General features: G+C 58.5%; 1 protein-coding gene across 2 annotated transcripts in view; it reads right to left on the bottom strand.

Moving 5' to 3' along the window:
* Positions 1 to 6,469, bottom strand: part of NIN (ninein) — a 58,087-nt gene extending 51,618 nt beyond the window's left edge. For both annotated transcript variants that reach the window (XM_074150061.1, XM_074150062.1), the window contains exon 1: positions 6,287 to 6,469. In XM_074150061.1, the coding sequence (XP_074006162.1) occupies positions 6,287 to 6,469 (183 nt within the window). The remainder of the gene's footprint in view (positions 1 to 6,286) is intronic.
* Positions 6,470 to 14,788: the final 8,319 nt, after the last annotated feature.

Here is a 14,788-nt window from a genome sequence, read left to right as displayed (position 1 = left end):
GTATTTAAAGAACCCTCCGAGGTCGCTCTTGCTGGCGGGTCCAATGGCTGCGAATCCGGCACCGAGGGCAGGACCCACAGTCAGAGGGGATTTTAATGCCACCGGGGCAGGTCTGAAGTTTGCCAGCATGTTTTTTTTTGGGGGTCGAACCAGCCCAAAAAAGAGCAACGTGCTCCCCAACAGGCTGGGAATAACAACGGAGCTGGGGGCTCAGCCATGGGCTCCCCCCCCATTCAGGGGCTGCTCCCCAGCTCGGGCGGTACAAATCACCGCTGTGGTTTTAAACACCGGCTCCTGGAGTAATTAAACAGTTAGAAATATGTTCAAGCAAAGAAACTTGCCAGGGATGGCTTCATCTGAATACTAATTGCTGCCATCGGGTTCCAAGGGCTGCTGTACTTCAAAAGGACAGTTTACAGAGATAGGAGAATTCGCCCGATTTAAAAAAAAAAAAAAAAAAAGAAAGAAAGAAAACTTGACATTTAGACTAAATGAGGATGAATAAAAGATGAGGGTGTTCGAATAACAGGTCCCCTCCCCACGGGAGCTTCTCGGGAAGGGAACGGTGACAACAGCCCCGGGGACAGACAGAGCCGGTCCCCTGGGATGGGTGCTGGGGACAGGTTGGGACCTGACAGCAGCCAGAAAATGAAATTTAAAAAAAAAATAAAAAAAAATCACTTTGCATCACTTGCAAACACATGAAACGAGAGGGAAAAGTAAAACCACCCGGGGAGGCGCGGAGAGCACCACTGCCATGGAACCTGCCCTGCCTAACGAGCCCCGTAACTTGCCATTGCCAAGAAGCGCTAACGAAGGGGAGGAAGGGAGAAGGGGGCTGAGACCCCCCTGCCGCAGCTGCACGAGGGGACAGATGGCTCCGGCGCCAAGGCCACGGAGCGATTTTACCATGACCACCACGTCCAAAGGAGCCTGGGGAAGATTAGGGCTGGGGGGCAGGAGGTGGCCATCCTCCAGCCCCCCCCGTGCCAGCGCTGCCATGGGCCGCCCAGCAGGATTTAAACATTTAAGATGCAAATCGGCAGCGCAAGGACACACAGTGAGCGCTTGCACGGGGCTCAGAGGGGTCCCAAAATGCCTCCGAGCATATACTCTATATATATTCTATACTCTATATATATTCTATATATACTTTATAGATGCAGCCCAAGCTGGCAGAGGGGGAGATCTATTTTTTCCAGGGAAATCTTTGGCCCATCCCAAGGCCAGATAACCAGGGCAAACACATTTGGGGGTACACGTTTGACATCGGATGCTGCACGGCTGTACACAAAGAGTACTTAAAGAGTCAGAGGAATGCAACTGCTAAAATTAGAGCTGTGCTCAGGTACAAGCCCGGCAAGGCAGCCTGCGGGACAGCAAAGCCACAAACGCCATAAAATCTCACATTTTAAAGAAACCAGTCCCAGCAATGTCCTCGCTCTGTATCTCCATCCAATTTAAATACCATTCAGGGGGATTGTGCACCCCCAAGGGATACAGAGCAGGTGATGCTCACATCACCCAGCACCCCGCATGTCCGTGCTCAGTATCCAGACGCCTCCAGCACCCATCTGCCGTGATGGAGGGGCACGGTCCTGTCGGTAAAGCCCCTGCCAGGGAGGCTGTGGGCTCTCCACAAGTTCAAGGGGCACTTCCAGGGATGTGACAGCCCACTTGGGCAGGTACAAGTTTGTAGAAACACCCTTTGGTTTTTGCTTAGAGAACATTCCCAACAAAAGGGATGGGCCCAAAGCACCATCCACTTCTGGAAAACAAGCCCCAGACACTCAGGCCAACCCTAAAACTTGACAAATGCAAGGTAGAAAGTACACAGCAGTAAAAGATCACGGAGATGCTGGGAGGGCTGGAGCCCCTCTGCTGTGAGGACAGGCTGAGAAAGTCGGGGGGGTTCAGCCTGGAGAAGAGAAGGCTCCGGGGAGACCTTAGAGCCCCTTCCAGTCCCTAAAGGGGCTCCAGGAGAGATGGGGAGGGACTCTGGATCAGGGAGGGGAGCCATAGGACGAGGGGAAAGGGTTTTAAGCTGAAAGAGGGGAGATTGAGATGAGATCTCAGGAAGAAATTCTTTGCTGTGAGGGTGGTGAGACCCTGGCCCAGGTTGCCCAGAGAAGCTGTGGCTGCCCCATCCCTGGAGGGGTTCAAGGCCAGGTTGGATGGGGCTTTGAGCAACCTGGTCTGGTGGGAGGTGTCCCTGCCCAGGGCAGGGGGTTGGAACGAGATGATCTTTAAGGTCCCTTCCAGCGCAAAACATTCTCTGATAAAACAGTGCTGGGGTTTTTAAAGCTTAATGCTCTTTTCAATGGACTCAATTAAATTTGGGGTGTTTTGGAAGTGCCAAATCATGTATCTACTCACAGGATTCTCGAACAGGAACCCAAGGGCTGATCCAAACCAGCCCGAACAAGCAGATTTTGGGAGGCAATGCCAGGGTGTGCATTCGTGCCCGCCCCAGATCAGGGACAGGACACGTGTCCCCACAAACCCCCCAGCGAGACCAGGGCCCTGCACACCGCTGGGGGCACGTTAAGTCCCCAGTGAGGAGAATTTTCCCGGGAGGAGTAAATCAGAGGCAAACAAGACTAACATGCCACACAGACACAGCAAGCCCAACCCGGCCTCCCCACGGGAATCGGGGACCAACCAAGCCGCCGGCTGCCGAGCAACCCCAGCGCCTTTGAGAAATCTTGATGCCTGCTTTAAAGCAAATTTCCTCTGAAGCCGTGACTCATTAGCACTAGAAAGAGAGCGTGCATGTGCCAAGCTACCTGCTGCTTCTCCCTGTTTGTCCCCGCAACGCAAAAGCGGCAGTCTGCCATCCCGGTCTCTCCGGGGCGGACCAGCATCCTTCCACCTCCCTCACTTCGATCTCGGAGCAGGGTCCTTTTCCCAAAGCCCTGTCCCTGCTCGCAAGCTCCTTCCAGCAGCAGCCAGAAGGTTGCAAGAGGGAACCATCGGGTGGGGAAGACATAAGAATAGGACAACCTTGCAACCGAGTCTCCTCCTGGGATGCAAAAAGCCACCGCGCATTAAGGGGAGCGGCGTCACAGCGGGCACGGGGGGAGTGTATTTGCAAGAGGTGACCTGCCTAAGCACCGAGGGGAGATGATGAGTGAAACCCCACGCCACGGTGTCCTCTCTGCGGGCTTGCTAACTCCCTAGCAGGGTGAAACCTGAACTCCCCGTCCCTGCTTGAGGACGGCCACCAAGGACTGTCCCTTGCGCGGTGTCCGGAGGCACCCGACTTACCCCTTGTCCCTGCAAATCGCGTAACCGGCCACCGCTGCGGTCCCTGAGCGCTGCTGCCATCCTGTCCCCAAGATAGCTAATTAAACTGCCTCTCGGAGGCCAGGAGAGAAGGGCACACATCTTCTCAAGTGCAAGGGGCCCAGGGGGAACAGCCTTCCCGAGGAATCCCAGGAATTGCTGCCAGCATCGCCTCTGCAGGCAATCGCGTGAGAAGAGCGGTGGTTCTGGGATGGTTTGGCCCTGCCGTGAGCCAGGGCAGGATTTACAGCCCCCTGGGCTGGACCCCAGAGATAACGTGTACCCGTTAATCCCCAAAGCATCGCACGGGGGGATGCAACCCCTCACCGGGACGCTGGCTCAGCTCCCGCTCCAACCGAGCATCCTCATCCCACCACCTTCATCCCCGGAGCGGAGCCCCACCCGGCACAAAAGCCAAGCACGTGGCCCCACCGAGGGCAGACGTTTCCCTCCCCTCTCTCCTTCTTTCCCCAGTGCCCTCCCATAAATCCCGGCCCTTGGAATCGCAGGGAACAAAGGCTGCTGCCACCGCCCAGAGGGACCATCTGCGGCAAGGAGCCGGCAGGGCAGGTGCAAGAAGCCGGTGCTCGGGGAGCAACATGTTTGCTGTTATTCTCCCGACGGGCTCTCTTGGAAACCCGGAGGATTCGGTAGCTATTAAATCAGGCTCGCGCTTCGACATGGGCCATTGCCGCTGCTAACGAGCTCAAACGTCGGGGAGACGGGAGGAAATGCAGGAGGACAAAGATTGTTCTGATGTTCGAGTCGCAGGTTGGAAGTGAGGAGTGTCCCCAAAGACAAAGGGAGGGAATGGACATGGACCTGCTGGAGCGGGGCCAGAGGAGGCCACGGAGATGCTGGGAGGGCTGGAGCCCCTCTGCTGTGAGGACAGGCTGAGAGAGTTGGGGGGGTTCAGCCTGGAGAAGAGAAGGCTCCGGGGAGACCTTAGAGCCCCTTCCAGTCCCTAAAGGGGCTCCAGGAGAGATGGGGAAGGACTCTTCATCAGGGAGGGGAGCCATAGGACGAGGGGGAAGGGTTTGACACTGACAGAGGGGAGATTGAGATGAGATCTCAGGAAGAAATTCTTTGCTGTGAGGGTGGTGAGAGCCTGGCCCAGGTTGCCCAGAGAAGCTGTGGCTGCCCCATCCCTGGAGGGGTTCAAGGCCAGGTTGGATGGGGCTTTGAGCAACCTGGTCTGGTGGGAGGTGTCCCTGCCCAGGGCAGGGGGGTGGGACTGGATGGTCTTTAAGGTCCCTTCCAACCCAAACCATTCTATGATTTTTTGAATGAAATAAAAATGCTTCTCGGGATGCCTTGTGCCCTGGGACAGCTCGCAGGGCTGGAGCTCCTGGCTGGAACATAGAATTGTCTATGTTGGAAGGGACCTTTCAGATCAAGTCCAACCATCATCAAGGTCAGACAGGAACAGGGCAAGTGTGTCCCAGTACTTGGGATGCTTTAGCAGGGGCTTTTCGGTGCCCTTGGGCTGAGCATTTACTGCACTTAACATCACTTTTCACCCGCTCTGAGGAGGCCACAGGGACGACCTCTGCTGGTTTGGCCCTGGCCAGCTGTGACAACCACATCTTTAGTCCTGCTCTTCCTTTCCTTCTATCCCACCACCCTGCGAGCGGCAAAGCCAGATAAGAGCATCCAAGCAGTTTAAGCTCAAGATGGAGGAGCAACACGGAGTCTCCGGTGCTTGAGCAAATCATAGGATCATAGAATGGTTAGAGTTGGAAGGGACCTTAAAGATCATCCAGTTCCAACGCCCTGCCATGGGCAGGGACATGGCCACACTGCAACTTCCAAAGGTCAGAAACCTCCTCCTGGATCCATCTGTCTGCTGTCAGCAGAAGAGCTACGGCCCAGGGGCATGTGAGGAAGAGGAGGCTTTGTTTGTTAAAGGAAAATTATTTTGTTACGTGAAAACTGCAATTTGATAGGAAATTGGAGTCGGGATGGCTGCTTAGCTCATGTCTGTGGGGAGCCCTGGCTGCCCTGCTCTGCGTTTTCTGATTTTAATGAGCAGTGATGGGATTTCAGGGTGATTTTAAGGAGGCATCTGATGCAATCTGAGCATAGCGTGCTGGGAAGGAGGTAACGCAGGAGCACAAGGACATCCGTGCTGAACACGGAGGTCTCCCAAAGGGCGAGCGGCTTTTGCTTAACACCCTGGCGCTTAACGCTACAAAAGTACAACCACAATTGGAAAAAAAAAATCACTTTGGAAAAGATGGTGTGCTCACCCTCACAGCTCCCCTTCCACAGGCTGGCGGGATGCTGCAGCCCTGCAGACGGAAGGAGACAGTTGCCCCCAAAAACCTATCCTGGGTGGGTCTGTGATGACCACAGCCGTGTGTGGGCACCAACACCAGGTAACGTGGACAAAGGCAGCTCAGTTGGACCATATTCTTTACTTCAGAGGAACGTGCATGACCACATGCGGCCCCACCAATTTAACTACAGCTTCAGCCAAGGTAAATCACAGGCTCGAGCCCTGGCTTTAGGTCCCCATCGCACCCCAAGCACCTGGGGAGCTGGTTTGGGGACATGACCCAGGCCAGAAGTGGCACTAACCGGTGCTGGGGGGCACACTGCTGTGTGAGCCAGTGTGGGCTTGGCCAAGCAGTGGTGCAAGGGCACCTTGGACACTGGGGAGAACGCTCCCTGCACCAGTGCAGTGCCAGCACACGGGGCTAAGCGTGAAGTGGTGGTTTCTGAGAGTTTCAAGCTGCCTCCAGTGAGGGGAAGACACAGCAAGAAGCAGTTTCCTTCCCCATTATCGCTCCCAGAAGCTGCCCTGCACCCACTCCAAACAGAACAACAGACCTTGCAAGTCCTGCAGCCTCAGGGATGCTGGATATTCACAAATTACAGACATTCAGCCTCTTTCCATCACCCTCCCAACACACCCAGGAGCAGCTCCCCGGCCCTGCCTTGCTCCCAAGCCCTGGAACTGCCCCCCCCCATCACCCTCCCACCATCGCCCCAGCCTTACCCTGCCTAGGAGGTTGCCTTGGAGGAGGGTCTGCTGCAGCGCCGGGGCCACCTCCTCCAGGTGCAGCATGTGGCAGAGGTCGGTGAGCTCCTCCTGCCCCAGGGACCCCGTGCCCGTGCTGTCGAAGCTGTCAAAGAGCTCCTTGAGGCGAGCTTCATACTGGTCCTGCTCAGCTTCATCCATCCCATAGCCTGCCACGCTCACCTGTGGGGAGAGACGGGGACAGTGAGCATCAACCACAGCATGAAAGGCAGAAAAGCCCCAAAGGCTGGTGCAGGGACAGCCCACGAGGCTTTTTGGGGCAGTTTTTGTTCCCATTAAGTGATCCTGGTGCTCTACCACCCCTCCAGTCTCTTACATCCCGGTGGGTGAAGCCAGAAGTCACACAGCAGAAAGACCAAAGGAAAAAAGGCTGCAGAGTGGTGGTCCCCTTGGGGTGGGGACAGCCCAGGCGGCTGGGGCAGCCCCAGGTGGCACATCCCTACCTGCCACCTCGCCCTGGCTCCACGAGCAGCTCATTCAGCTCAGCTGGAGCAGCTGAGGTTCTGCAGGGGAAAAACTTGTTCCCTTGAGCTCTGCTGGTTCCCAGGTGTTGCAGGTGATGCTTTGCCCACCCTTAACGAGAAGATAAACAACCATCCAAGGAGCAAAGCATGGGGCTCTGCCTGAGGTGGGGAGGGCAGGAGATGCCAACCACTACCTCTTCCCCCCACCCAGCCACCTTGTACACCCTCCTCCACCAAAAAACATCCCTGTACCAAATATTCCCCTTTTGATGCTGTCCTGGGTGCAGGGAACCCCAGGTGTCACCAGCCCTGTTGATGCCCAGCGTGGAGCATCCCTGCCTTCCTCCACAAACCCAGCACAAAGCCACATGGGGAGGGACACGTCCCTGCTGGGTCACTGCCCTCCCTTAGGTACTTCAGGTCTGAAGGCAGAAGTGTTTGAGAGGGGACACGGCCAGGGTGGCAGCAAACCCAGCCCTGGAGCAGAGCTGACCCCAGCAAATGAAGCCAGGGTGGTTTCCCCACCACTCGCCTGAGGGATTCATCGTCCCCTCCAAGCCAACAATTTTTCATCTCTCTCATCCCAGCGCTACCCAGAGCATCACAGCCCCAGGAATTGTTTTGGCAGGGGAGCAGGGAGGGAAATTTCCTGTCTGAAATGAAGGATTCAGCTGGCATCCATTTACCCAGCCCGGCTGCAGGGGTTCCCACCAGCTCAGGGCCACAGCAGGGTACCCCAGCGTGATAACACCATGGGGGGACATGCCACCACCCCAGTGGGCATGATAGGCACCACAGCCATCATTCCCAGGGCACACTGAGTGGCAATGGACGTTGCAGGGACCCGATGCCCCAAGGACACAACCCTGGGATGCTCAGCCACCTTCAGACCAGGTCTCCATATGAATTTTGTTCTCCCCAGGCTGCTGCAGGTTGTCTCAGCCAGGTTTCCCAAAGCAGGGTGGGGGGGGTCCTACCCAAACCCCCTCACTGTCTAGCCCTATTACGGAGCAGCCACTTCCCCTCCCAGCTCTCTGCATCGCAGCCTGTGGGCAGACATCCCAGAACACGCAGGACTGCCCAGACTGCGAGGGGCACCCCGATTGCAGCCCCTTGGCCACCACCGCAGCCTCGAGGATCATTGTGATCTCCAAGGGCATCAGAAGCCACCACGTCAGCTCGCACAAGCATCCCGTGGCAGAGGGGCCATCAGAAAAGCCCAGTCCCACCAACGCGGCTGGGTAACCGGGAAATCTCCGGGGCAGACACTGCAGTAGCCGCATCCTTGATTTCCCTGGCCACGGGAGCAGATGCCAACGCAGAGTGGCCACCGGGCTCCCGTGCCTGCCGAGGGATGCGGGGCCAGTGCCAAGCAGCACCCATGGTCCATGGGACAGAAATAGCCCAGCCTGGCTGTCCTTCCTCCCGCTGTGACACTGACAAGGACATCAGCATCGCCAGACCTCTCGAGGGAGCGGATGCGATCCCTCCCTATCCCTAGAGCCTCACACCCTTGATGTCCCCTGGTTGTTTTTTTTTTTTTCCCCATCCCCGGATGCCTCTTGAGCTGCTTTAGCAAAGCACCCAAGGGCTGCGGGGAGGAGCGAGGGTGCACCCGTATTCACGTTCGACCCAGGGCGCAAAGGAGGAGCCAGCACCCGAAAACTCAGGCGCCTGCCAGCAGAAGGAGAGGCAGCGAACGAGTTCCCTGGTTCTCACGCCGACACCCCCGTTTCCCACCCGCACCCAGGGTCCGGCACACACAGATGGTGGCTGCTGCCGGGTACCGGCATAGGGAGAGCCCCGCCTGCCCCCAAAAAACTCCCAGCCAAACCTGCAGCAAAGGTGATTCCAACCCCTGCAGCTTCCCAGGCATTTTTGAGCTTCTTATCTTCAGGGTCAGCCAACTCCTGCCCCCCCTTAGAGACCTCTCCAGCACCCGACCCTCCTTCCACACCACCAGAACCAGTTCCCCCAGTCAGACAGCGCAGAGAGCTAAATGCCACCTCCCAACGTGTCCCCGAGCACCCGTGCTGCAGGAGCATTGGGGTCACCCCCCTCCCTCCTCGGTGCCGTACCAGCGGGCAGCCCCAAAAACTTACCCCACGATGAGTCCAGATGGGCTGAGGGAGGAAGCACTGGGGAGCCCATAAAACCAGCAAGAAAAATAGGATCCCCAAAGGAGAAGAGCATCGGGTGCACGGTCCCTGCCTGGGGCCAGACTTGCCCTATAGCCCGGGGGAGGTTTTGGCAAGGGACGGTGGCCCTGGCAGCCTCGCATGTCCCCACGGCGAGGGACGGTCAGAGCTCACTGGGCTCCCCACCAGCTCGGTGAGACCCAGCCGCCCCTGCGCAGCCCAGGGAGGGGATTTTCACGCTCTCCGGCATAAAAAGCATCGGAAATAAAGAAAGAAGGGCAAGGCTCTTTGCCTACCTGCAGTCAGTCAAGGGCGGCGAGCTGCCGGCGGCGAGGCGATCCCGCACGCATCCTGCGCAACCTCCATCTTAGGATGGAGGCTCCGGCAGGCAGCCGGCTGCGCAAGGTGACCCAAGATGCCTACTCCCGGCTGAATTATTCAGCAGCGCTTCCAGACAAGGGGAAATAAAAACCCCAACCAATCCAACCCTCCTACCTGATGAGCTCGCCGGGCTGCCTGGCATCACCCAGCAGTCAAAATAATGAGGTCAGTGGCATCAGGGACCCGGCACGCAAGAGCCACCCTCCGCGCTCCGGGGATGGGAGACTGGCAGCAGAGAAAGGGCGAAGAGGAGAGGAGGAGGAGGAGGAGGAGGAGGGAAAACACAAGAGGCAACACAAAGCCCGAATTAAAGCCCAGCCTTTCATCTCCGCTCCAGATGGGCCAGCAGCTGAGATGCAGGAGGGCGGCCCGGAGCTGGCAGGATAATAGAGGGGGGGTGCGTGGTGGCAGCTGAGCGGGGGCTCCCCAGGTCCCCCGCAAGGAGAGGGGCCATTCCCCACATCGGGCATCACTTTGCTCAGATTTATAGCCGGCCTTCTGTGTCGCGTCAAGTCCCCCAAAGTGAGCAGCTTGAGCAGACGGCGCAGAAAGGCGCAGGTTTAGGAGAACTACGCGGAGTCACAGCCACGCTATTCTTATTTCTGCCCTCCCTATAACAAGTCCCGGGAAGCAAAGCGCTCAGGGATGATGAGAAGAGGAAGTTTTCACCGGCGTTTCTTTCCTTCCTTTAAATCCACCCCCTCTTGAGAGCCAGATAACCTTCACGGCGCACAATGTAGAGGCCTGATATGACTAAATTCTCAGCTAAATTTAACTCAAACAATATAGGCTTAAACAGTAATTACCGCTTCGCATATTAAGTGCCTGGAATCAATACCAACCTCCAAGCTTTAGCCTCAAACTAATGAAGACACAGATTACCTGGTCAATCAATGGCACCGTCAAGTAAAAACACTACAATTAGCACAAAGCCTTTTTTTTTTTTTTGTGCAAAATGGAATTAATGCCAGCAGCGTGTTTGCTGATGCGGAGTGGAGATTCCAGGGATGCTCTGCCTGGATGCTCCCAGGCGCTGCATCACCAACTGCCCCTCTCCAGGTCCATGGGCTACGCTGCCACCGTCCCAACCTCCACAGAAGGCAGTGGTGACCTCCAGCAAGTCACCTCCTTCAAGGGACAGCAAGAAAAGATGTTCCTTTTGATGTTACTCTTGATTGCCTTGACCCAAACGAGGGCCTGGCAATTAGCACCCAGCATCACGTGGCCACCACCGAAACGCGAGCACCCGCGCCCCAAGATGTAGGGTCCGCCCCATGCTGAAGAGCAAGGCCACGCGTGGGGAAATTAAAAGCAACTTTTCCTTCTCTCTGAGCTTGGGACAAGGGGGACGATACGAACACAGCTGGCAAAACCCACCAGGATCCTGCTTTTTAACGGCAGGGTTTATAACAAGACACCCAGCAGCCACGGAAACCAGACCCTTGAGCCCTGGCTGGAAAGCCAGAGTTGGGGTTGTCTCATCTAACTCATTATCTCCTTTCCCTAATGAACCGCCTCATCCATGGCAGCTGCGGCTAACTAAGCCGCCACGACTCGCTGCGTACACCCCCAAGCCCCCACGCCGCTGCCTGCGTCAGGGGCATTTCTGAGCTCAGCCCACCCTGTCCCCCTCTTGGGCCACAAAGGGTCCCACCGAGGAACCAAATGGAAGGCGGGGGCGGGGAAAAGCCCAGAAGGACGATAAAGCACCCAAATATCGGTAAATCACTCGGCAGCACGCCCGGCTCTTCAAGGGTCACCACCAAAGTCAGCTTTTACAGCTGGCGGTTCCTCCTCCCCATTGAGCAGGGTCATAATTCCCGCAGCCCCGGCGCTGGCTGCTTTGCACCTCAATGCCACCTCTCCCCCCTGCGCCCCAAAACACGGCCAGACCCTCCAAAGCCGGCAGAGGAAAAGATAACCAAAATAAAAAAAAAAAAAAAAAAGAGAGATCCTGTTAACCAAGCTCGGCTCCAGCTCAGCAAAGCAGCGCCGGCGTATAAAAAGCGCTATAAATGTATGTAAAGAGCTTCAGAAGCGGGGCAGCGTTTTGAATATTCACGCCACCCCGGTATTTGCATTGTAATGGGGGCCTTTCAATCCGCAGCCTTCCCCTCAATAAGGAAAAAACAAAGCGCCCATCTGTTTTGATTTTGCAAATCTGGGGCTGGAGTCCGGGGCGGCAATAACTCGGGGAGCCCCTGGGTGCGATAAAGGCCAAGGTGGAGGCACAAAGCTGATTATTTCAGAAGTAAACAAAGCCAGGCGGCAATTTATCCAGCGAACGCCTCGCGCGCCGGGGGAAAATCGGGGATTCGGTAATTCCCGCGGAGCTCAGCCCTGCGCCGGCACCGATAAACGCCGGCCGTGCTGAATCACGGCGATAACGCCCCGCATCCATCGCGCTGCGGGGACCCTCTCGCCGTCACCCCCCGTTCGGTGACTAAGGAAGACGGGTAGGATACAGGCGCCCACCCAAACTGACACCCACTTGCATGGCAACCCCCCCCACCCCCTCCGGTGCATCCCATTCCGGTGGCTGAGCCTCCCGGGCTGTGGATTTGGGTTTTCCTGGCTCAGAGGCGACGGGCCCACGGTCTGTGACCAGACAGCAGATGCTGTCTGCCGCCCTGGTGACAGCCAGGACTTCGCCAATGACAAAACAACTGCTGTTATTAATTCCTCCAGCCCCAGGCTGCTGCTTCCTCAGCTCGGCTGCTCCAGAACCCGCTCCAGCCCCCACGTTTGGAGCATCCCACCAGGGACGGGACAGGGATGGGGTTGCCCTTGGCAGGAGGGCGAGCAGCACCCAGCACTGCTCATCCTACCGGACCACTGCCACCAGCGCGGACCTTTGCATGGTCCCCTCTTCCCCACGCAGGCACTCCTCTGCACCCCAAAACCCCCACTGCACCTTCTGGCTACGAGACCCCATCCTCAACATCCTCCTCCAGCACCCCCTTTCCCTTCAGCATCCCCCCGCTTCCTCCAGCATTCCTTCCTCCTCTCCAGTACCCCCTTTCTCCAGCACCCCACTTCCTCCAGCATCCCCCCTCTTCTCCAGCAACCCCCCGCTTCCTCCAGCAGCACCCCGCTTCCTCCAGCAGCACCCCCTCTTCTCCAGCACCCCGCTTCCTCCGGCAATCCCCCCCTTCTCCAGCAATCCCCCCCTCTTCTCCAGCACCCCGCTTCCTCCGGCAATCCCCCCCTCTTCTCCAGCACCCCGCTTCCTCCGGCAATCGCCCCCTCTTCTCCAGCACCCCGCTTCCTCCGGCAATCCCCCCCTCTTCTCCAGCACCCCGCTTCCTCCGGCAATCCCCCCCTTCTCCAGCAATCCCCCCCCCTTCTCCAGCACCCCGCTTCCTCCAGCATCCCTCCCTCTTCTCCAGCACCCCCTTCCTCCAGCATTCCCCCCCTCCTCTCCAGCACCCCCCCCACCCCCCCCTTCCTCCGCGCACCCACCTCGCCGGCTGCGCCCCTTCCCCGCCGCCCCGCACACGCGGCCGCCCGCACCGGGAAGGGGCGGGCTGCGCCCGGGCACCGCCCGCGGAGGAGGGACCGGCAGCGGCCACAGCCTCTCCTCCCACCCCCCGTAATCTCCCCCTTCCTCCCCTCCCCGTCCCCCAAACAACTCGCCGTGCTCGGCGCTGCACCCCCGTTCCCCTCCCGGGCTCACCCGGCGCGGCTGCCGGTGCCTGCGGGCGCGGCGGGGCGATGCGACGCGTTGCGGGGCCGGGGGAGGCGCCGCGTTCAAATGCGGCGGCGTTTATTGGGCCGCGGCTCGGGGGCGGCCCCGGGGGTGCGGGGGCGGCTCGGGGGCGGGGGCGACCGGCGGCCTTTGTGCGGAGGGGCCCCGCTGGCACCGCCCGGGACCGCCCCCCGACCGGCGGCGGCAGCGGCCCGCACAGCTGCGTGGGGTCCGCCACGCTGTCCCGCACCCCCGGTGGTCCACCGCGGTCCTGTCCCCTAGGGTGACATCACTCCCGCTCCCCACTCTCCTGTCCCCCGGGTTGCATCCCCTCGGTTCCCACCGTCCCACACCCCAGGGCGCCATCACCCCGGCTCCCCGCTGTCCTGTCCCCTGGGTGGCATCACCTTGGTTCTCATCATCCTGCACCCCAGGGTGACATCACACCAACTCCCTGCTGTCCTGTCCCCTGGGTGGCACCACCTTGGTTCTCATCATCCCACACCCCAGGGGGGCATCACCCTGGCTCCCCACTGTCCTGTCCCCTGGGTGGCACCACCTTGGTTCTCATCATCCTGCACCCCAGGGTGACATCACACCAACTCCCTGCTGTCCTGTCCCCTGGGTGGCATCACCCGTGTTCCCACTGTCCTGCATCCCAGGGTGTCATCACCCTGTTTCCCCGCTCTCCTGTCCCCTGGGTGGCATCACCTTAGCTGTCATCATCCCACACCCCAGGTGGCATCACCCCAGCTCTCCACTGTCCTGTCCCCCAGATGGCATCACCTTGGTTCTCACCATCCTGCACCCCAGGGTGGCATCACCCTGGCTCCCCACTGTCCTGCATATCTGGAGACATGGCCCTGCAGCACCTCATCGTCCCAAAAAAACAATGGCTTGTCACCTGGGCTGCCCCATGCTTGAAGGTGACAGCACCATGTCACCCCACTGTCCCCCTGCCCTGGGGACATGGCACCTTGTCTCCCTGCCATGCCGGGGCCTGCGGGGTCAGCATCCCCCCGGGTCTCCTCATGGCACCCAGCCCTTCCACTCACCTCAGCATCCATGGTGGCTTGGCACAACGACCCCCCCCGTGCCCTCCACTTGCTTTGGAGGGGACACAAGCAGGGACAACCCTCTGCCCCATCAGCCGTCCCGTGGGGGGGCTCGGGGGCGCTGACGCAGAGGCCACGGGCACCAGCAAAACTCAAACCCTCACTTAAACCTCATCAGCCCTCATTAGAGGCTGGAGGTCAGCGCCAGCAGGCGTGGGCTGAGTGGCAGGGAGCCGGCTGTCCCCAAGGGCTGAGGCTCGTGGATTCTCTAGTGGCTAATAAAGGGTTCAGCTCACACTGCAATCTGCTCTCCCTCAATTGCATGGGCTTATTTTGCTTCTTTTTGCGAAAACACTAGGGACATCATAACGTTCAAGCCTTCTTTTTTCTTAAGGTGACTCTGAAACTGGTCTGCAGGTTCAAAATATTTAGGGAGGAGGAGCAAGGGGAACACAAAAGCCTCGCAGCACGGACACGCAGAGGGTTGTGTAAGCCTTGCTTCGAGAAGAAACCGGGCTTAAAACCAACCCCACGAGCTCCTGCAGCGGGGACATGGGTTGGTTGCCACACAGTCCCTCTGGCTGTGACAGGGACACCACACGTGAGCTAAAAAGCCTAATAAAATATTTATCCCTCTGCAGCAGCTGGGGTAGCTCTGCTGTCTGAGTGCGCCGCGCTCGGCGTGTCACTGCCACGGTGCCAGCGCTGGGGACATGGGACGTGGCAGAGCCAAG

Source organism: Numenius arquata, chromosome 6 (assembly GCF_964106895.1).
Source record: "Numenius arquata chromosome 6, bNumArq3.hap1.1, whole genome shotgun sequence".
In the NCBI taxonomy this organism is placed as follows: domain Eukaryota; kingdom Metazoa; phylum Chordata; class Aves; order Charadriiformes; family Scolopacidae; genus Numenius; species Numenius arquata.
The sequence above is the reverse complement of the archived record's forward strand: the minus strand, read 5'-3'. Positions and strand labels throughout refer to the sequence as shown.